The 22,816-nt window shown below is 43.9% G+C and overlaps 1 protein-coding gene across 1 annotated transcript in view; it reads right to left on the reverse strand.

Moving 5' to 3' along the window:
* The window catches only part of LOC150087637 (frequenin-1-like), a 106,493-nt gene that overhangs the window by 20,390 nt on the left and 63,287 nt on the right, over window positions 1-22,816 (reverse strand). The window contains exon 2 of the mRNA XM_090369895.1: window positions 6,144-6,168. Coding sequence (XP_090226021.1) covers window positions 6,144-6,168 — 25 coding nt within the window. The remainder of the gene's footprint in view (window positions 1-6,143; window positions 6,169-22,816) is intronic.

Consider the following 22,816-nt stretch of genomic DNA (forward strand, 5'->3'; position numbering starts at 1 on the left):
CACAGTCCACTTCTGTTTGGAGGATATTCTGCACGATGATCTTGAGAATAGAGTGGCTTCTCATATTTATTCCAAAATTTAAATAAGCATTTGTAAATGAACTGACATGTACTGTCTTCGAACAACCACCGCCTTGTTGGAAGTACAAAGGATTTTCTTCACCACTGCACCTTGCTGTGGCAGGTGATTCAGCAACATTTTTGACGCGTTCGACCTGCTTTTGAGCATTTCTGAGAGAGTTTGTGTATTACTGTTCATTATCTACGGCATCCAGGGTGTAATTCTAAAGTTTCAGTAGAGAATGGTCCTTGAAATGGAGAATGGATGGCCAGCCACTCTGTTAAACCATATCAAGAACTACTCGAGTCGCAGGATGGATTGTGGTGCGAATAAGGAGCAAAGGACCAAAGTTGAGAACATACATCGGAACAGAACAGCAACTGGATCGCTGGGGGGAGTGTCCCTAATGTCGAGCGAATTGAGTCTACCTTCCCGCTTAAGACCAATGTCTAGATGAGAGCACACTTTTGCCACGCTAGATCCGCTCACGTAGATGAAGATATCATTTTCCTTCTGATTGTTAGTGATTGTTATTTGGACAGACCTCTATGCGTTTATGCAAACTCCATTACCGTCTAGATGCCCTCGCAGTAGTGCAGTTGGTAGACTCGCCGTCCTCCTCTCCACACTGGGTGAAAAGGATCTGAGTTCGAATCCCTTCGATGACGGGAGGAATTTTTCATGGGCCTTTTTCCACAACGTGGCTGGGTTAGTTGGTCTAAGGCGAGGTAGCATGGTTTTTCTCCCAGTAACTCTGGTTCTCATCCAACAAACAGGCAACTCGACCAGAGAACACACGCAATTTACAGAATATAGTGCACAATGTGGCCAGTCGTGGTGAGTCTGAACTCTACAACAAACAAAGAAGCCGTGTCGATAGTCTCACAAAGGGTGGTCGAAGAAAATCCTGCTTGTCGGTCTCCTTACGAGATAGTAAAAGAATCTTGCAGCTTTTGATGGCTGCTTATTATGTTCAGTAGGGTTTCTCCTGCGTTAAAATATCCAAAAAATTACATCTACTTGTTTTTTATCATTTAATATTCTCTGTATGCCCAATGCTTGACTTTTTCTTGAAAAAAATCTTGTGCCATCAATGATTTTGGGTGTTCTGTCCATTTGTGCACTCAGTGGCCAGTGACATATGACGATTCTCCGATGGAAACCGTCTGGTCAAGTCCACCTGCCACCGTTTGGATGCAATTGAACAAATACACGTGTAGACATGGTCTACAAGACATTCTGAGGAAGGAATTCACCTTTTCCCCCACCAGCTGATGGTGCTGTAAATCTACAGTTATTTCAATCAACATTTATTGAATCATGTTCCCGGAGTAATCAAGTTAGACACATAAAGTGCCACCTGACCCGAGTTGTGGATCGCTTTTATCTCCAACACTTCAGTCGAGTGCTTAGGAGGCGACAAAGATTTATCAGCACCCTTTGTGCGACCTGTCGCTATCGACACTTACGACACAAGCGGCCTGCTTTGTCCATTACCGCCATAACCCCGTACAACGGCTGACAGGCTCTCCCCAAGCCACCGCTGTTGTGCTCAGAAAAGTTGGTTCTTAAGAAAATGCTTTAAAAAGACAAATGCCCCTCAGGCGAGGTCCCAAATTAACTTCAGATCTGTTTACCGCGAGCAGTGCAGCCAACGGTGTTAATTAAGATGGCGAAGAGATGTCGTTGCCATGGGGATGCTACAACCTCACTAAAAGGCTCGTTTATCCTTCTAATTATGCGTGTGTTGTTGCATTATGAGATTACTGAGGAAGTGTTTTACCCGAAGGCCGGAAAAAGCACGCTGGAACTCCTCAAGGGATGTAAAACATGGATCCAAAAAGTACAGGAACAGGAGACGTTTGTTTGCAAAGTGTTCAAGAACTGAACACACGTGTCCAGTTCCTGCACTGAATACGCAATTAAGTTTTGATGAGAGAAAACGCGTAGAAAACGTGGTGTAGCTCGCACAGCTTGGGATGAAATGGGACAAAATTTGGCATGCCCTGTACCATAGAATAACGATGAAACGAGGAGACAGCGAGAAACGTTGCACAGGTATAAGGGATATTTATAGGGGTTGTAAAAGAATTACCAAAAAGGTCACATTACAGAAGTCAATAGAAGATGCTGACCGAGCAGTTGGCTGTCGGCTTGCAATGCGACACCCAAAGATATTCCACACTGTTCCATCGGATTTAAGTCTGATGATTATGCTGGCCACGGCAGTGGTTGGATATCTTCACTTTCAAGATATTCCTCCAACACTTGAGCTCTATGTGCAGTGGCGTTTTCGTCCATGAATAGAAAATCTGAGCCAACAAAGGCACCCCTAAAAAGTCGCACATTGGTTTAGATGATCTGCTCATGGTTCCTCTGCGTAGTTATGGTACCCCTAATATAAAACATGAAGAGGGCTGTTGAGCATTATTCCGCCCCACACTATACAACCACCTCCACCGTAAGTGTCCCTTTCTCTAATGTCGGAGGGATGGTAACGCATTCCTCGGTGTCCCCCACATGAAATAACGTCTATAATCTGTTTTCAGGCTAAAACGGGGTTCTTTAAAGAACATAACTGCAGCCCATTTATTAAGGTTCCAAGTCATGTGTTCATGGCACCAGTTTCGACGAGCTGTGCGTTGGTTTGGGGTTAATGGGACACAAACCACTGGCTTCCTTGCGCAGATTCCACTTGAATTGATCCTTCCGAACACAATCCGGTTGGAAATGTTTTCACCTGTGGCTGCAGCAACCACAAGAGACAGTTGATGACAGGCCATCGTAGGATTCTGTCTTGCTGTTAAAGCAGACAGTGGTCTGTTCTGGTTGACGTAGCCCTCTGGCACCCTTGACCAGCTCTTCTTGCAATGTTTCCTGTCTCCTTACACTTATTCGTTATTAAATTATTATTATATTAGGTTCACCTGTAATGTCTGTAAATTGCGTGTGTTCTCTGGTCGATCTGCCTGTTTCGCTTTTTGATCGATTCGTTTACCATACACTGAGAGTTGGACCTCGTCACGTCTCGACGGGGTTTGGGAGGGTCTTTAACCGACCCTAGGATTAATCTGTGATTTTAAAAAAGTTACCTGTCCACCAAAAAAGATAACAAAGATCTGGACTCTCTCCAGAAAAAGTTTAGGAGAATGGAGAAAAGCGTCTATTCAGTTTGGAACTGTGGCGAAGAACTCCTGAAACGACGTCTGGATCGTGGTATCCACTGAGAATAACTAACAATGGACTTCTCTATTGAGGAAGTTATGAGGGACATTCAATAAATTATCTAGCTGAGGTACTTTCCATTGTTATATTTCAATGATTCGTGATTTATCATGTTCCTACATATCTCAATTTGAATCGTATTAATTTTGATCCCACTATGTTTTTAGGTTGTGCTGCTGTAACAGAAAGAAGGAAGACACCCCTATCAAATTACGGATTTGATGAAATTTGGGCATCGTTCAGTCATAAAGTTTGTCACCAAAGAAGGAAATGGACCAAAGGCCATTCACGAATGGATGGTGGCTGTATATGGCAACAGTGCACCTTTACAGTAACAGGTGAAATTCTAGTCAAAACAGTTCAAGTGGGATAGAGAGTCTATCGAAGATGATTCACGTCCAGCAAAGCCCGTGACGGCGACTACTCCAAAAATGTGCGAAGCTGTGGAAACCTTTATGCTGAATGACGCACATTTAAAGGTGTTCCAAATCTCTAGGGAATGTGATATACCTGAGGGAACAGTTAGAACCATCCTCTATGAACATTTGGCAATGACTAAGGACAAGGAAGGATCCCAGATTTCTTACCCCTGTGCAGAAGCAGTTCAGAGTACGGTGTTTGTTTTGAGGAGAATTTAGAGCTTTATGGAGGGGATCCTGAAACTTTTATCTCCAGAAACGTTACGGGTGATGAAACATGGATTCATCACTGGGATCCTGAGGTCAAGCAAGAATCCATGCAATGGAAGTACAAGCTACTTCAGCTAGCAAGATTATGGCTAGCATTTTTTGGGATCGTGAGGGAATTTTGCACATGCATTACTTGAAAAACAAGCAGACAGTCATTGGGGATTCATATGCATCCCTACTGTACAATCTAAGGGATGTCATAAATGTAAAACGCAGTGGAAAAATTTCCAGAGGTGTGCTGCTTCTTCAGGACAGCGCACCAGTGCACAGGTTACATGTTGTTATTGATGCGTTGATATACTGTAACTTCACATAACTTGCCCATCCACTTTACAATCCAGATCTGGTCCGAGTGACTATTTCCTATTTCGATACCTCAAGAAAATCGTACGTGGACGTCGCTTTGCTGATGATAATGGACTGAAGTCTGCTGTTTCTCCGTTCTTTGATGGACAGGGCAAAGAATTTTATTCGTCTGGTATTTCCTCGTTGCCAACAAAATGGAACAAGTGTGTTGAAGTTCAGGGGAGTTACAATGAAAAATAGAAACAGATTTTTGCCTCTACCTCATTTCTTCCACAGGTAGGTAATTTATTGAAGGCCCCTCGTACTTATCCGAAGTATAACCGAGAAGGAACTCGTTGTAAAGTCATTCACAATATGAGGTGTAATGGTACGATGCCCTCCAATAGTTTCGGTTAATTTACTACGTACAGACATGATGCCTTTGCATTAACTTAAATGCCAGAGACCTCGAAATAACTCTCCACCACGCGACCTTGTGGGGTTATCACCAAGAACTTTCTGGTGGTAAAAAATAGCACAAAAATGAAAGACCAGATAAAGAACAGAGAACCATGAACAGAAAGCAAGAAATGCGTAGACAGATGGACAGACAGATAGATAGAGAGAGAGAAAGAAAGAGGAAGGATAACAAGACAAAGATCGTCTTCCTTCATCTCTCCGCATAAAAAGGAGCCAGTAAGCAGCAGAGAGACGAGAAACTGCGATTCATTCACCTGCTCCGGCGCACCCTGATTCATGTCGCCTTTTATTAATTCAAGAGGAAACCTCGGCAGCAGATGTTCCTGGATGCGCGGCTGGTTTGTTTATAATGCTCGTCGTGCAGAAAATATTAAGAAGTTTGTTTGACTCCACCGGCAATTCAGAATTCTTAAGTCGTCCGTCCGGAAGGAGTTTTAGACGATCCATATGCCATCGCAATGAATAATGAATCCCTCGCGAAAAGAAAGGAAGAATCGTTTCAAGCCGATTGTTAAGTTCATTGCCAACGACTGTCATCCACCTGCGCTGGCTCAATACGATCCGGGGGAGGGGGCCTCAGTGCGCGAGCATCTCTAGTTGGGCTGATTGCCCCAGCTCCAGTTACCCACCTTTGTAATTGTAACTCGCCTCATTTGCTCTCAAACAAACAGGTGGGTGAGTGAGGGGTGAGAATGGAGGGGGGTGTGCTGATAATCCATATTTCTTCTTTTTAAGCTTTTGAGAGCTAAACGACCTCGTCGCTGATTTCTTGGTCAACGGAACCTCCAATTGCGTGAGTCTCGTGCAGCTGCTGTTTAAAAAGGGGACAGTTCGGAGTGACACGTAATGGATGAATCTCGTGCAACGGGACAACGTTGTCCTGTCCGCGCTGACTTCGTGCAGCGAAGTGGTAATTGCTCACGCACGAATTAGCGTGGTGGTGGTGGTGGTGGTGGAAATAACATCCCCACCCCTGCATCAAAAGTGCGCAAACGATGCACTCGAAATGCAAACTGCTGGATGAAAAGCTGTTTCCTGAAATTTAAGAAAAAATATTTCATTCGTCGATTAACTGCCCTCCCCAAACTCTTCATATCATCCCAGCTTCTCTTTTGTTCTTTCTCTCCTCCTCCTACTCCCTTCTTTCCATCTCTGTTCGTCTTTTCCTTCTCTCTTCATTCTTCCCCGTCATAAATGCGTGCGGGCAGCAGCAGTTTGATGCCCTCCCTTAATGAGCACGAACGGATCCTCTGGAACGAGGTTGCTCCACCCCTGAATGCCCTCGCACTCTGATTACCGTTTTCATTTCAAATGTCTTAGGACTGGAGACACACGTGTAGCTTAAGTAGCGCAACACAGAAAGAAAGAGACAGAAAGAAAGAGAAATAAAAGAACAGTACTCACCATTGGCGCACCTCCTTTTCGGTAACTGAAAAGAGAGAAGAAAAACATCAGATGGTGTTGCTATGGTTACGTACAAATGCAGATACTTCGAACAGTTGTAAGCTTAAGAAAGAGAGAGCAAAATTTCGGCAAGCGCGCGTGCTCACGCACACACACACAGAAGCACGCGGGGAATCGATACGAACAGACAGAGCGCAACTGTGCCTCCATCCGTTCCCTAGTTTATAGGATGTCGGCATGCGTCATTGTTCCTCTCTGGCACTTCCTGTTGCTACGCAAAACTCTTCGAGGGGCATCAGCGAGGCAAGTGACTGCTACGAGGTGTGATTGTCAGCGAATAAAGAGAAGCCCTTGGGGGGGGGGAAACACAACCAGTAAAAGGGAGCTTTTTGCTTCTCTTTTTGGAACTCGATGGTTCTATTGGTTCCAGCCGTAATTCTTTACTTTTTAAAATTACGGCTGGAACCATTGGAACCATTGAGTTCCAATAGTTCCAGCGTTCCTAAAAGCGTCTGGTCTCTTCAAAGAAGGTTTCTATCTTCCTCAATGACAGCTGGTAAAGAGATTACAGACGTTGGAATCTCCAGGATAATAAATGCCTTGAATGATTGTATAGAACAAGTACAATTACCACACGTGAACAATGTTCAATTATCTCACCTCATTCGCACGTTACCATGAATCCATTGTCCACCTCTATCCGTGACAACTATGAGGGATGATCATTTAAATCGCCGGCTGATGCAAGATCTTCTCTCAACTATCATCTGAATGTTCTATGGATTTCTCCTCCTTGAACTTTACATACTTTTGCCACCGTCCATTAAATGCTCATTGCAAACCATTTTTCAAAAGACTGCGAGGTGCTTCCGTTGTGGCTCTGTAAGCATCGTTGTGTCGGACGCTTGCCTTTCAGAGCTTTCTTCAGACGTGGAAACAGAAAGAAATCACACTGGGCTAAGTCCGAGGAATAAGGGGGATTGTGGCAGAACCTCAGCACCTACAGTAGTGATCACTGCCTGCACAATATTAGCTATATCGGGCCTGGCATTTTCTTGATAGAGAATCCACTTCACACCGGAATATCACCATCCCTCCAAGACACTCATTACCATATGCTTCATTCATCTCTTTAACTGTTTCCAATGCATTGGAGCCCCATCTGGCACAATAATGAATCACATATCGCTGTTCAATCTGTATGTCCGACATGATACTTGCTTCAAAACGATCATCAGTGACACGTGGATAAAAAAAACTCTCTTCAAGCAACACTAGTTCGACAAGTACTAGCATGCGCACACAGTCTTCTCAGTAGCGATCCTGCACCAACAGCGAATTCAATGATCAACCATCGTAAATTGTCAAACAGTAAACAGAGTTGCGCAAATATCTGATCTCAATACAAGTTTAGATGATCATACCAGGTTCAACACTGAAACTACCAAAAAAGCATCTACAGTCTGGATCTAAGCACATATTTAAGGATTTGACAGGAGTGCCATGATCAAGATTATCAGATGACCGATCTTTTAGTAATCAGCCTCTCAAGTTTGGACGTCCTCTTGCTCGCCAAAAAAAAAAAAAAAAAAGGCAACACAAAGTTGCCATTTTTTTGCGCGTGCAGGATGGAACCGAATTGACTTTGCATTAGCAACGCCTAACAACTTGTGAACTTGTGCAGGCCCTTTTACCCGTAATGCAACCCGTACACTTCTTGATCCGGACTGAACAAGGTTTTGCTGAGTGTCTTGTGGTAGTGCGTTGCACAATGCGTCTAGTAATGCCAGCACATTGTCACGATTTGGGCACCCATGGAAGGATGGAGAATTCATTGTCACATCCGTGAAGATTAGCAACCTGCTGGACCTTGTCTTGTTGGTAGATGCCGGAGTTGGCTGGATAAACAGTCATCACGAAGGGGGACGGGGGGGGTGTTCTTGGTCCGGGTCGACAGAAAGATAGGCATTCCCATCTAGCCTTCAGATTAGTCATTAAGATTTAATAGATTTTCATTAAGACGTTTTAAAGTTTTTATTCTGCGTTTCCTAACTAATATTTAATGAGGTTTTCTTGCCAGTTCGGGTTTTTTTAACTACGCCCCCTACAGGGACTTCTGAAGCGCACTGGTGTGTACAAGACCCTGGAAATGAATAATAACCGAAAAGGGTAGGAAATTATGTCCGATCACGTGACCACTTTCAGAAATGGAGTGTCAGAATTTCCTGAGAGACTTTGGTGGGGACCGAAAGGATAGATATGGGGGCAGAGGAACTGGGGGAGGGGGGTCAGCTGGAGATGTAGCTTTGCTGTCATCGTCTGGCACATCTTGTCAATCTGTCAGTAACTGGGTCAGGGGAAAGGAACGTGCCACGATTGGCTGCTTGCCCTTCGCCACGGGTGTTCAAACAGCGTAATCAGCAGGAAACGTCCAAAGTTAAATATTTGTCTCGCGCTCTGTAGCAGTCCTGCCGGAAACTGGTTGGGGTGTTTGTGGCGTTGCATGTGACAAAAGTATCGTACGTTCGGATATTGCGGTCTTATCGGACCTCGCAGTCAGGAAATGATGATGGCGGAGAGGATCGATGGGGTTTGGATGCGGGCTTACGGAATCGCTTTCTGGTCTGTCTGCCGACCGCATTGCGTTAGTCCGCAGTTTGCACGTCCGACATTTCCGCGTACAAACAAAAAAGGTACGGTTCATTTCCTTTCTTGGTCGTCAGGTGGCAGCACAAGGCTTCATCCAAAGTGTGTAGCCCACACCCAAACATCTTAGATGATTCGCGGGGGGAGTACTTAGGGACTTACCTCTATTTAATAGTAAGAGATTTCTTTTTGTTTTAAAGCTTGCATAAAATTTTTTTTTCGGGGCATTTTATTTTGGCACACGCTGTACATATTTTTGTTAACAAGTAATAGCGAGCTATTCAACGTTTATAAATGATGCAAACTTCCATCTTTGGAGGAATTTTTATGAAGAAACATTATCATCGTGATCCTCGTTGTCTCCATATTACAAAAAAAGAGGGCCGGGCTGCACATATTTCGTTTTTCTGCCGCGTTTAACAAACACATTTCGTTTTGTTTATTGCGAAAGAAACGTATTTGGCAATGCGATAACCAGCGAAGCAGCATCCCCGACATTTTCTATCCCCCGATAGTGCACGCCAAACGAAGTGCTCCCACTAGATGGCGCGCAGGCTTGGTGTCGTTATATATGCTAAATATTTGAACAGCCTCTCCGGTTCCCGGAGGTCGTTACAGAATCCTAAATAAGCGAGTCGGGTTTTGTTTTTATTCGCGGCGCTCATGAATATTTCTGAGGGTCTTAAAAATCAAATCTTTTTCTTAAAGATGTGCAAATATTTCTGCTCGGAGCCCGCATTAATGGGGGCATAAAAGCAAGAAGAGAAGAAACACGAATGCCTTCATTCATGACTCGCGCTACTTCCATTAGGCTTTATGGTGGCTCCACTCCTCAGAGATAAAAGAGTCCTGATGGTGGGGCGGGCGATAATGCGCAGTTAATTAAAAATAGGGGGTCGAGTAGTGGTGGTTAAACTCCATCTTACAGTTAAACTCATGTTTGCTCAATTGTGGTTCTTGTAGTGACCTTGCCTGGGGCGTCATTCCTTAAGGGGCGCCAAAAAGCAACAGAACAATGAGGCAAAAAAAATATAAAGAATATATATTCTTAATAAATGGAGGCCAAAAAACTCTCTGCTGCCCGGGGCGCTGAAATACCCTGGTCTGATGCTGGTGTTATGTAATCACATTCTACAAACCCCCTTATCTTATCACCTGAACCCATTCCAAAGATTGCTTAGGCAAATTTTAATCGATAACTGCGTTTATCCTAAGTTCTGCCGCTTCGATTCGCATTCTTTACCAATTTCGACATTCAAAACCCCTCCCTCCTCCTCCTCCTCCTCCTCTGCCGTGCAACTACTCTTCAGCCTCCTAGTCCTGGGCAGTTCCCATAGCAACAGCATCCATTATTATCCGTAGCATCTATTCACGTAGACCAGTAATATCTCGAATCCATCATCTCTGTGGTGTATTCGCATTTGGGTTTCCCTGGAAACACGAACGGTACCTACAAGAAGGAAGGCAGATACCAATTGATCTCTTCTCTTTCTCAGAGATCACGTGCTTAAAATAAGGTCAGCCCCCCCCATTTCCTCCCCCTTCCCGATTCGTCGTACGCTTCACCGTCACGCAGTCCAGCTTACCTTCGGGGAGCAATTTCAGGGGTTTTATTAAGTTAGCGTCCTCCACAGATAGGTTTCGCAACTTGCGTCACTGGAGGCTCTCTCAGCGGTAGTTACCGCACTGAATGCCTCTCTCGAGTACTGCTGACCTCGCCCATCTAGCTGGGGGCATTCTATCCCAGGTACATGCACAATACAGGCAAAAGCAACGCCTGATTTTATTAGGGATGCGCTACCTTTTGTCGTAAGTTGCATGTTGCCAAAATGTAAACATTTAAAGTTTGTACCACCTAAGGCAGTATCGAAATACCGTATTTATCCGCAGATTTCTTTCCTGCTTGATTGCACTAAAGGAATACATTTTACGTTACATTGATCTGGTATGAATTCGTCCCACTTGTCCCAATGTTGCACAACATAATGTTCTTCTGTCACACGGCTGTTCCACAATCTCAAAAAACAACGTTTTCTGAACCCCCCCCCTGCAAACCAATAACCTTAATATCACTGCATTTTGAGGCATCTATGAATAAACGCCATTCATCTGCACGACACCTAATTCTTTCAGAAGTCCAATAATGTCTTTGCGAAAACATTAAGTGTGCCCTCTTCAAATTGCAAATTGTTGCATCAGAATTTGAACCTAAGAACCACAGGTAGAAGTCCCAATTAATGGGATATCTGGTTGCTGGGCAACGGGAGGCTGCCACTCCTCTTCGCTAGTGGACGAACCCACCGCTTGGCAGGTATATAGGTACACTGCATTCGCGTAGACGGTAATTCGATGTCAGTATGGATAAACGTCATGAGTTAACTGACTTTGAAAGTGGGATGATAGTGGGTGCCCTATGCATGGGCCACTTCATCGCGGAGGTGGTACTAACATTGCACTATTCTCGTTCGACAGTATCAAGAGTGTATCGGGAATACGCCATTTCCAGAATAACATCACATCACATCATGGACAGCGCTGTGGGCGGAGAAAGGTGGTGGATGAAGCCAGTGGGTGGTTGGTTGGTGGAACAGACTTCCATCCCTTGTGGTGGAGGTTGATAGCCTAAATAAGTTTAAGGCTCAGCTGGACAGGTATTTCGAACGAACAGAGGGGTGAAGTGGAAGTGGGTTTTTTTTTTTTTTTTTTTTTTTTGGCTGATGCTGCATAAGCTTGCTTTCTTGCATCAAATGCCTCTACTAATGCTAATGCTAATGCTAATGAACAAGGACATCGACGTCTGTCTTGCATTGTTTCAGCCAACGAGGGAGGATGTCTCCACCAAGACCATCAGACAATCATTAGCCACATTAGGTTATGGGACCCACCAGAGTCCCATTGCTAAAACCACAACACAAGACTCAATCCCTCAACTGGCCGAAAGAACGTCAGCACTGGACCTTGGATGATTGGAGACTGGTCTGCTGGTCCGATGAGTCCCGTTTCCAGTTATTTCGAGCGGACGGGAGGGTGCGTATCTGGGAGGAACCGCACGAAACTACACCCGTCATGTCAACAAGGAACTGTTCAGGAAAGTGAACGGTCGGTAATGGTCTGGGGCGTGTTGAACTGGCACACGGTGGGACCTCTGGTACGTCTAGACGCATCTCTGAACGGTCCAGGTTACCTGTCCATCCTCGCGGACCATCTACATCCCTTCATGGTCATCGTGCACCCACAGGGCAATGGACTCTTCCAGCAGGACAATGCGCCTCCCCACAGAGCCTGACTAGAACATGGTTCGAAGAGCATTCCGCAGATTTTACCACCATCGAATGGCCTGATCGTTCACCGGATATGAACCCTGTGGAGCATCTTTGGAATGCTGTGGAAAGGTCAGTTCGGGCTTTTGATCCTCCACCCAGGAACGCAACGGAATTATTGACAGTGATGCAGATGGAAGTACCAGTGGAAGAGAGGGCCCTGAAGTACATTGAAGGGTGCCTCTTATAAATATAATGGAAATATTTATTTATCTGAGATAAATTGGTGTGGGGTGGTGAAAAGTGAGAATTACTATTAAGGTTGAATATTGTTTGAATATGGTAAATATAAGGTTTGAATTGGTTAAGGATTACAAATAGGGAGGTTACAAATGGTGTGAATTGAACAGCAATCAAATGGAAGAGAATAACAAATAACACAAAAAGGGTGAACTGAGAGTAAAGCAAACAGTAGTCCCTACTAGGGATGGTGATTTGGTAGAAAAAAAGTGATTTGTAATAAGTTCTCCTGATGTAAGTGATGAAATAGTAATTGATTTGATATGTGATTTGATAGACATTGGTGATTTGTTGTAAGTAAGAGAACTGATGTTAACTGATACGTGTAAAGAAAGAGCAGCATCTTTTCCAAACAATAGTTGGGATTTATAAATTGTGTGTGAGAGATGACCAATAAGGGAAAAGGAAGGAAAGGAAGGGTTGTGTGGCCAACTTAAGTTTTGTATATCGATGAGGAATATTTGAGAACAGTTGATGAGGTGTGTGAGATGGCGAATTGTCTTGTATCATAGTTCCTGTATCTGTATTCTAAATTTGGAATTTGTATTTTTATATGTAAACATTGTTTTTCATAAGTCTCATAAAAATATTTTTGTTATTTGTGTGAATTTTGTTATTGATTCTTATTAAAAGTTTGCTATTTATGTAAATTTTGTGTTGTCTTTAATGCTCTGCTTTACACACCCACCCTAGAAGTTCGAATTTTCTCAGAGTTGCAATTTGTGTCCGCCTGACTTCAGTAAGATGGAAGTCAACAACAACAAATTATTTTCAAATAAGTAAACAATAATAAAAATATATTAAACGGGCGCGTACTATGTGTTTGTTCCCTACCGGATGATACCTCCCACATTATTCTATCGTTGCACGCCAGGTCTTTCCCACTCGGTGTGGGGGAGGATGGTGATTATATCCACTGTGCTACCCACGAGGGCTGGAAAATGTCCAGGAAATATACACGTATTTACACCTTTGTTTCCCAAAATGAGGCAACTGCTTCTTGCATCTACAGAGGAGGATAACTGGACAAGAAAGAAAGACGTTGTGTAATCGAATTGGATGTTGCGAAAGAGTTCTCCTTAATCCCTATCTGGTCTTCGTAAACCAATCTTCGGTCCACCCCACCTCCTCGCGCCGATGAAACTCCTCCGGCAGTTTTTCTATTTCCAGCTCGCAGCGCGTGGAGTGATGAAGAGTCGCTACGAGACGCCCACAATTACCCACCGCGCGTGCACATTTACAGTTCGGCCCGCGGGACCAGATAACTTCCACGCGACCTTCACATACCCCGGATTCATCCGCGAAGTTAGAGTAGAAAAATTACCGAATCGAAAACCTCGAGGGGAAACCGCACATCTCAGGTGCAGAGATCGGAGCTGAAGTGGCGCAAGTGGTGAGTCTGGGGAACAGGGTTCGGCACGAGTCGAGTGACGTGCCTTCTCGCATCGTTTCTTTTTAACTTCCAAACAAGTCACACGCCGGGAAATCGATTCCTCGGGGCCACATAAAAAATAATTAACGCCGGGTATTGGACATACTCTGTCTTCTAGAAAAGCTAATAAAACACCGAATGTTCTAACTCAATCTTCTCCTGCTGTCCACAGCGAACCCATTAAAGTCATCAAGCTTGTGTCCGGCCCTGCAATTACTTTATGTACTGAAAGAAGTATTGAAATATGTCCAAAAATAGGGCCATATTGCGTCATATATAATATGACTGTAAACTACGTGTGTTCTCAGGTCGATTTACTGTTTGCTGGAGGAAAAACAAAATGGACTACTATATTTGTGAAGGAGGAGGAGTTTTCTGGGTCGATTTTTTGTTTGCTGTAAAAAAAACCCCAGATTTTTCCGGGAGGAATAATCATGCTACTCTCACCTGAGACCGGCTAACTTGGCCATATTGTGAAAAACACCCGTAAAAATTTCTCGGGTCATTGATGGGAGTCGAACTCAAGTCTTTTCCACCTGGTGTGGGAAGGACGGCGATCTTACTAATCCACGAGGGCATTGGTGACGGGTGCTAATCGATGTTCATATAAAGAATGACTTAGAAGGTGTGTACTGATAAGCTTGGCAACTAGAATCTTGGAGACATAGGTATGTCTCCAAGATTCTAGGAGAGTACTTTGTGGAATTCATTGCTTCAGGAACGAAAACCAAGAATTCAAGCTCCAACCATGAGAATCGGCCATCACCTTCGTCAAACTTCACAGTTGGGAAGACAAACTCTGGTATATAACATTCTCCGAGCATCCGCCAGACTCAAACACGGCAATCGAATCGGAATACCGTGTACCGTAATTCCTCACATCATTAAAAAACTTTTCAATGTTCCAGGGACCAGGTACCAAGGTTGTGCAGCTGGAAATTTCATGTTTCTGAAGCCAATCTTCTGAGCTTCCTCCAGTCAATCTGCGCTAATTTCTGTGGTCCTACAAAGGAACTTTGTACGACCACAGAACTTTGTAGGACCACTTTACCCGCGTGTGTCTTCTTGCCAGGAAGGCATACGTGGATGTTTGGTTAGGCTCATTTTTAGCCACTCCTAGGGGGTATCCGTATACATTTGATAGTACAACGTGTTCATAATTCCTTACCATCAGTCCCTGCATCTTTTTAGTTCTGATGATTATTCTTATGCGCGGATTGGTTCACTCAAGATGACCCAAAGAGTGGGTCACCATGGGTCGTTACAGCAGCGGCTGAATTTCCTGCAAAACATTTTCAAACTTATTTTTTATATTACATATAAATATGTCTTTATGATCATTATCCGGAAGTGGACCCCATTAATTCGTTTTATCGTACCCACTTCTACTCGGTGAAAACGCAAGCAACGTATTCGATCTGTAGTACAACTGCCAATGTGCCCGTTAAGTGATTCTTCTGATCTCCCGACCTTTAACCTTTCGTCCAGATTGATCGTTTCCGAAATCATTAAAAGAACGCCCAACAAATTCAAAATATTGACTTTCGCCATTGCACACACGCATCGTCTGCGTTCTGCTATGGGCACTCATTTCTCTACACAACACCGTGGCGTGTCCCGTTATTACGCAGTACAAGAGATTGGAGAGGTGAGACTTGCGGCTTTGGCACGAGTTTTCTGTTTGATGTGGTTAATGCCTGCCACCTCCAGCTGGAGACTCGTTGAATAAAAAGCCGCCATAGAAAATGCTTTAAAGTTCCTTTTTCTGTTTTGATCCAACTTTAAAAGATCCCCTTAATCTTTAAAGTTGGCTCTAACTCAGTTTTAGACAGTTGCAGTTCCACTGATATCCCTGGATAAAAATAATAATTGAGTTATAAAATTTTCAAATTTCTAGTTGGTGTTAGTACCGACCGCAAGAAGGTGCCTTTGTCATAAAAGATGGCTGTCGGTTAAAATTAGCGAGCACGGCATCCAACTTTCCCATTGCAGAAGTTTCCCAGCACCTGCGTGCTTCAACTTGTACAAATATAGCGTTGTTCTTAAATGAGAAAGTCCATAATCCACGTTAGGGATTATCAAGTATTTTCATTCATTTTTTGTTTTAACAAGACTGGGTTAGGTTTCATTAAGGGTTAGGTTGTTATGGAGGCACTTTTATTAGCTAATAAAGATTCATTCAAACTTAGTTGAAAGAGCAGCGTTATAAACAGAGCTATAAATCTCCGATGACCTATTTTTATGGGTGGTATTTTAATTACGCAATACAGATTCTAATTAACTTGTGGGGGAATTTCTGCTTCAGCAGGGTTTCTGCAATATCTAAATGAGGTCACAAGCACGAGATACTATATATTGGAACCTGCAGTGGAATGTATGGATTGAGAAGACAGAGAATACTTGTTAACATTAGATTTAAAGTTCCAAAGATGGTAATTTTGATATTACATCCATAGGAAGGTGGTTCCAGAGAACAGAAGTATAGGGATAAGAGGAAACGTTAGTTCTGTGAGTTTGGAGTTGGGCAGTGAATGGATGACTGGTTGAGGCACGCATTCGGACAGAACCCAATTGAGAAGAACAGTACCCATGGAAGTGGATATAGAAAATGCATGCAGCAAAAATTTAATTTCGGTATGATAGAGAATGGACTGAGGTTGATAGAGAATGGTTCATCTGCTCAGCAAAGAAACCAACCTGAAAGAGAACCGATCTTTTCCACAAAATTCTTGAAACCAGGAATCATCCTCAAGCGACACAGAGAATTCAACTGGACACGCCTTTTCACTTTCCCCTCCAGACGTTGCCCTGAGCCATCTAGCCGAAGAGCTTTATGGATTGCCAAAGAGGGTGCTGCAATTCATCACTTCCAGAACCTCCGCATGGTTTAATCGAACGATCAAACAAACTTTCCTCCAGAAGTAGGGCTACCGACGATGGAGAAAATCTGCTGATGTCGAAGTCTTCAGCGCCTACAAAATGGCAAGTGCTCTCTTCTTAAGATAGAAGAGAGCCCTTGTCATTTTGTAGCCCTTGCCCTTGCCTGCAACCAACTTGCCCTGGATAAACTGAAAAGATCTAAAAGACTCTAAAAACAGAGCCACAAGCAAATCACTATGACGGAAGAAATATTTAAAGAATGGACTGAGTTCAGTTTTCAACAGACTGACCAATCACATTCAGAATTCCCTGTTACACTTTTTGGCCTCCCTTGCAAACCTCCAATATCACTCCTAACCATAACCCGAGTCCGTCTGATGGACATTGTCAAAAAATTACCACTAAGAGCAGTAGTGGACCCCCACCGGTTTTCTCTGTTTTTAATAAAAATCTACACTGAGTGATCACTAAATTCTGACCATCCCTATGAAAACTGAATGCGACCCGTTGACCACGTAAGGTACGAGAGTGCGCATATACTCGACCTACATAGCTTAGATAAGGTGTCAGTGGTTCAGTGGGTAGTAAAATTCCGAGCGTGATGGTTAAAAGAAAGGATTTATAGGACTTTGATAAAGGACAGACTGTGGGTGCTAGCCGAGCTGATGCCTCGATTTCCCAAAGGATTGAACTGGTGGGGTGTTTGACAGCTTATCATCAACCCTATTTGCCGCGGCGCTAGGAATTCAAGTGAACCCAAGGCTACCACAGAATCAATTTCAACTACATCAAAGGCCTGGGACGCATGTTCTCAGGAAACTCGGTAGATTTGAAGAAATTCTTCTCATTTGATGATAAAAAGGAACCATAATTTGCAATAAGTGATACCGGCGCGCCATCTGTTGTCACGTTAGTGCATTGACATGGCAGTCACGCACGAACAAGTGAATCTGCGGCTGAGATGGGGATACCCTTCAACGGGGGACATGTTAAGTCCACCCGAGGGAACTCGCAAAAGGCAACCGATGCACGTGCATGAAAAGCGTCCCTCTACTGCCTCCCTGGAGCGAAGCCACCGTTCAAGTTCACTTACAGAAGCCGCGCGCGCCCTGCAAACACGCTGTTACAGCCATTTAGGCTTAATTTCGCGATTCATTTTCCTCGATTGGTTATTTCCGAGCGTTCGATGCAATCTTCGGCGAGTGCCAATTAGACACTCACGATCACACTGCGGACGCGGACTTTCGCGCCTCTTTCTGTTAGCGCCATCGGTCGCCATTAAACAGGACGAACTGTAGGAGTGCAAATGGCATCCAAATTAGACTAATTAGAACGCGAAGTTCATCCTTTCCCCGTTTGCCTCATTCGTGGGTGCTGTAATGAAATCTTCGAAAAGAGGTCCATCTAGCTTCAACGACTGCGCACTAGATGTCCTTCAAGAAAGCCATCCCGATTTGGTGGTTGAAAACAGAGCTGTCGCGTTCGTACAGCTCTCTGAGCTTGGACAAGCGAGCTCCATTAGCTGGTCAGATGGACATCGATAATGGAAGTAGGCGGAGTAATTAGCCCTTCACAACTGGCCTTGTTTACTGGTTGCTATGGAAGTACCCCCAAGAGGAACTCCAACCGTCATGCACCCGTGAGCATACATTATCCCCGACATTTCTGAAGTTATAAATTCGGGTTCACCCCAATGCCTTTCCAATAACACTAAGATGATACTATCCACTCGCTCATTTACTATCAGTGCACCGATGGCAGGAGTGAGAATTAATGCTGCTTTTAAAACCAAGGCGCATGCCCAATGTTGATTAAACTTCTCTCTCGAATAGAGTAACACCACCGTGATTTCGTTTTTTCCAAAGATGGCCTCTTCTGCTCTAAAGCTGTTATATTCGAAATATGTGCAGATCAGTGCAATATTTGTACACTTAAAATGATCACCCCCCCCTGTGTCCACAAGTGGACGCATCCAACAGCACATAGGACTGACGTCACCGACCTGCGCAGTATATAGTGACGACACGTGTAGTGGTTCTCAGTTGGGCAGATGCAGCCCATGTAATGCGGAAAGGGAATGGGACCTGATGGAATTTGAACGAGGAATGATTTGCAAGGACTAGATTTCACCAATCGCAGGCATTGCTAGCTGTTCGGGGGTTAAGGTTTGGTGTACATTGGTCCGAAGACGAATGCACAATTACCCAATGCGCTAAAACAAGGAGACCATCACTGGTTGTTGACAATCGAAGTGAACGGCGGTTGACACGTGTCTCCGGGACAACAGGCGGCTTATGCGCCCTCAATTAAGCGCAGAGAAACTTTCTGAGCATCACATTCAGCGAATGCTCTTGCGAATAGGCCTTGGAATTGGCGACCTTGTTCATGTGCCCATATTGACTGACACCGAAATCGTCACTTCAGCTTGCAGTGGCCACGAGAGTACCTTCGATATTGGGCGACTGAAAAGGAGCTTCCCAGTCATATGAATCAAGGTTCCAGCTCCATCATGCCGTGGGACGGGTGCACATTTAACGTCCAGCAAGTGAACGACTGCATGGTTAGACGAAAACAGAAGGACAGCTGTGGTATTCATAGTTTTGAAGATGTTTTCATGGACATTACATCCACGCATACCCATCCAACACGCTCTCATCTCCAGATCCTACCCCGGCATTGTTTCCGACCACGTTTCCGTTTTCCAGAAAACGAAACGCTGGCTTACGTTTTCTAGTCACACCGACTCAGCTGGTTAGGATGCTGAGGCGTTTACAATTACCAACGACCTTGCAGAGATTGTTCATTTACTACAAGAACACCGGACAGTCCTAACCATGCAGCCACCACGTTGATCTTTTTCTCACAAACAACCCTTCTAAGTACACGGTCGAAGTGAGAGGTCCTTTAGGTACTTCAGATCACAACTTGGTGATTGCCTCTTCTCCAATGGAACCTTTATCTCATGGCAGTTCCCAACCTCGTGTTGTTTGGCATTACAAGAATGCAAAATGGGATGATCTGCGAGATTTCTTTTCTTCTTTTCCTTGGTCGGATTACTGTTTCAAAACTTCTGATGTCAACGTTTGCTCAGATCGTGTCAGTGAAATTATTCTTGCAGGAATGGAATCCTTTATCCCACATTCCACTTTAAAATCTCGTCCCTTATCTAAACCTTGGTTTTCCAATAAATGTGCTAAGGCTGTTGAAGAGAAGAATGTTGCGTATCGTAATTGGCCTGTTTCCAAATCTTCAGATACATTTTCTACCTACACCAAAGCTCGCAACAATTGTAAAGCAGTTATTAATCAGTCCAAACTAGAGTTTGAACAGGCTAAGAGTAGAAAACTTGCTTCTTGCCCTAATGGTAGCCCAGCATTCTGGTCTCTTGCCAAAGCTATTGGCAGCAACTTTTGCCCATCTCTGCTCCCACCTCTGTCCAAACCGGATGGTTCTGTTGTCACTTCAGCCAAGGATAAAGCAGACCTGCTAGCATCCCATTTTTCTTCCAGCTCATGTATTAATGATCTTGGTAAAACACCTCCCACCATTCCCAACATGCTCCATTCAATGCCTCCTGTGGTCTTCTGTCAAAAGGATGTCAGAAGGATTTTGACGAATCTTGATGCTAAGAAAGCTCCAGGTCCCGTTGTTATTTCTCCACTTGTTCTCAAAACCTGTGCTCCTGAACTTACTCCTGTTCTTTGCCGCCTTTTTTCACTTTCTTATTCCAAAGGTGTTTTTCCTTCTGCTTGGAAATTTGCTCATATCCAGCTAGTTCCTAAAAAGGGTGACAAATCCCTCCCATCCAATTATCGTCCCATTGCAATTACTTCTACTCTTTCTAAAGTATTGGAGAAATCAATTAACCGCCAACTCTTAAACTACCTAGAAACCTTCCGTCTGATCAACGATCGCAAGTATGGATTTCGTCAGTGTCGATCCACTGGAGATATTCTGGCTTATGTTACCATTTATGGACTAATTCAATGGAAAGGTTCGATGAAACACAAGTAGTTGCTCTTGACACCTCAAAGGCTTTTGATCGTGTTTGGCTTAAAGGTCTTCTAAACAAGTTTCCATCTTATGGTTTGCCAACTGTTTTTAGTAGTTTTCTCTCTGAAAGCTCACTGAGGGTGATGGTAGATGGCTCTCTGTCTTCTAAGTTCTCCACTAATGCCGGTGTCCCCCAAGGTTCAGTTCTTTCCCCCACTCTTTTCCTCTTGTATATCAATGACCTTCTTCCATTGACTGGAAATCCTATCCATAGTTTTGCCGATGATAGCGCGTTGCATTCCACTTTCCATTATGAGAGACCTTGTCCTGCTCAATCAGCTTCAACTTCTCGAAAATCTGCTACCAATTCCTTAAATGCCGATCTTCAGGTAATTCTCCAACTGGGGCAAAGACAACTTAGTTGATTTCAACCCTTCTAAAACTCAGTCTTGTCTTACATCTCGCAAAAAGGATTCTTCTGCTCCTATGCTTATCTTTAGTGACACTCCGATTTCTAGGCAAAATGATATATCTCTTTTGGGGATTACCCTGACTTCTAATCTCTCTTGGCACAAGCACATTACAAATATTGCTTCCTCTGCATCTAAAAAACTTGGTTTTCTCTTTCGCTCTCGGCATTACTTTTCTTCCAAACAGCTGTTCACTCTATACAAATCGCAAATCCGCCCTGCCATGGAATATTGTTCCCACATCTGGGGTGGTGCCCCTACCAGCCAACATCCATTTACTGTCCAACTTCAAACTCACAGAACCAACTTTTCATCTTCCTCGTTTATTCATTCAACTGCCGTTTTCTGGAACAACTTTCCTTCATACGTATTTCCTGAGAATTACAGTCAACAATTAACTTCTTTCGTCTTCTCAACCTCCAACCCAAGCACGGTACTAAGTACTATAGGTTCTAATACCTCTCGTGTTTGGGAGTTTCATTAAAAAAAAAAAAATCTAGATCATTTCCTCCGGCTGTTCAAGACTGCGGCTGAAATAAACAAGGGAGCTGTGCTACCACAAACAACTTGCCTAATTCCTTTATAGCAATTGTCAGAAAGTGTTCTGCTTCACCGTCGGTTCCTCCCTGGTAGGGTAACCACTAAAAGTCATTATTGACTTTTAGTGGTTCCTGGACGGCATACTGAAATGCCGTCCAAGGAACACCAAAAATCAACTAAAGACGGCTACTGTTGTTTGCAGCCGCTGCAACAAGCAAGTCAGTGAAGAGGTCTGGTATAAATTATGTTTCACCTTGCTTTTCAAATCATGTTCAGGCCTAAAATCCCTTCATAAAACGCCCTGCGTCGCAAGAATTTCAAGAGTCTTCCTTGCAAGAACAACCATCTGAAAAATATAGGTCCTGCGAACAGTTGACCAGTTGTACAGAAAAACATCATGGTGAAGCGTTCGCAGTCCCATTCGTAGCTCATAACGATACCCCAACCACCTCCATTTCCTCAGCTGCTGATACATTTCATCCAACTGGCTTCTTGCTGGATACAAATGCCGGATCAGTGGATCGGCTTATTTTCCATTGTGATATCAGTAATACAGCAACCTGTTTGTTTGACCATGATGGATGATGATGAAGGCTCTAGCTTCTCTAACCTAATGGAAGCGAAGGTTAAGTCCCACCATCGAGTCTCCTTGAGTTAACAACTCAAACAGAAGAATTCGCCAATATTCCACATGCAAAACCAAGAATGCATGCGGATCCCCAAAGAAGGAGCTCTCCACCTTCTATCACGTTTACTAATGTGTCTACACAAACTGATTTTTCGCTTGCTGAATCTCTGTCTCCCAGCCCCTCCACATGCCTCTTCAAGAACCGTTAATTACTTGAAATTATAATAACGCCAATCCTTGAAGATATCAAATATCGTATGTTCTGCACTCCTAATAACTATGTATCCTCCATAGCTGATAACCTTTAAATGCGCCACGAGACAGACCTGCGCTACTAATCAGGCTCACTATAACCTATTATACAGCACTACTGTTCTGAATTCAGGCCAAACACTAAATTGCCCTGAGATCCATATAGCCGAAGAACTTCCCTGCCAGGACATTGAAACCAGAAACCCTGCCAATCCTACGGAAGAATCAGCTAACCCAGATAAACCACTTAGTGTCCCACTCCACAAATCACA

Source organism: Mastigoproctus giganteus, chromosome 3 (assembly GCF_048544385.1).
Source record: "Mastigoproctus giganteus isolate SK-2022 chromosome 3, ASM4854438v1, whole genome shotgun sequence".
In the NCBI taxonomy this organism is placed as follows: domain Eukaryota; kingdom Metazoa; phylum Arthropoda; class Arachnida; order Uropygi; family Thelyphonidae; genus Mastigoproctus; species Mastigoproctus giganteus.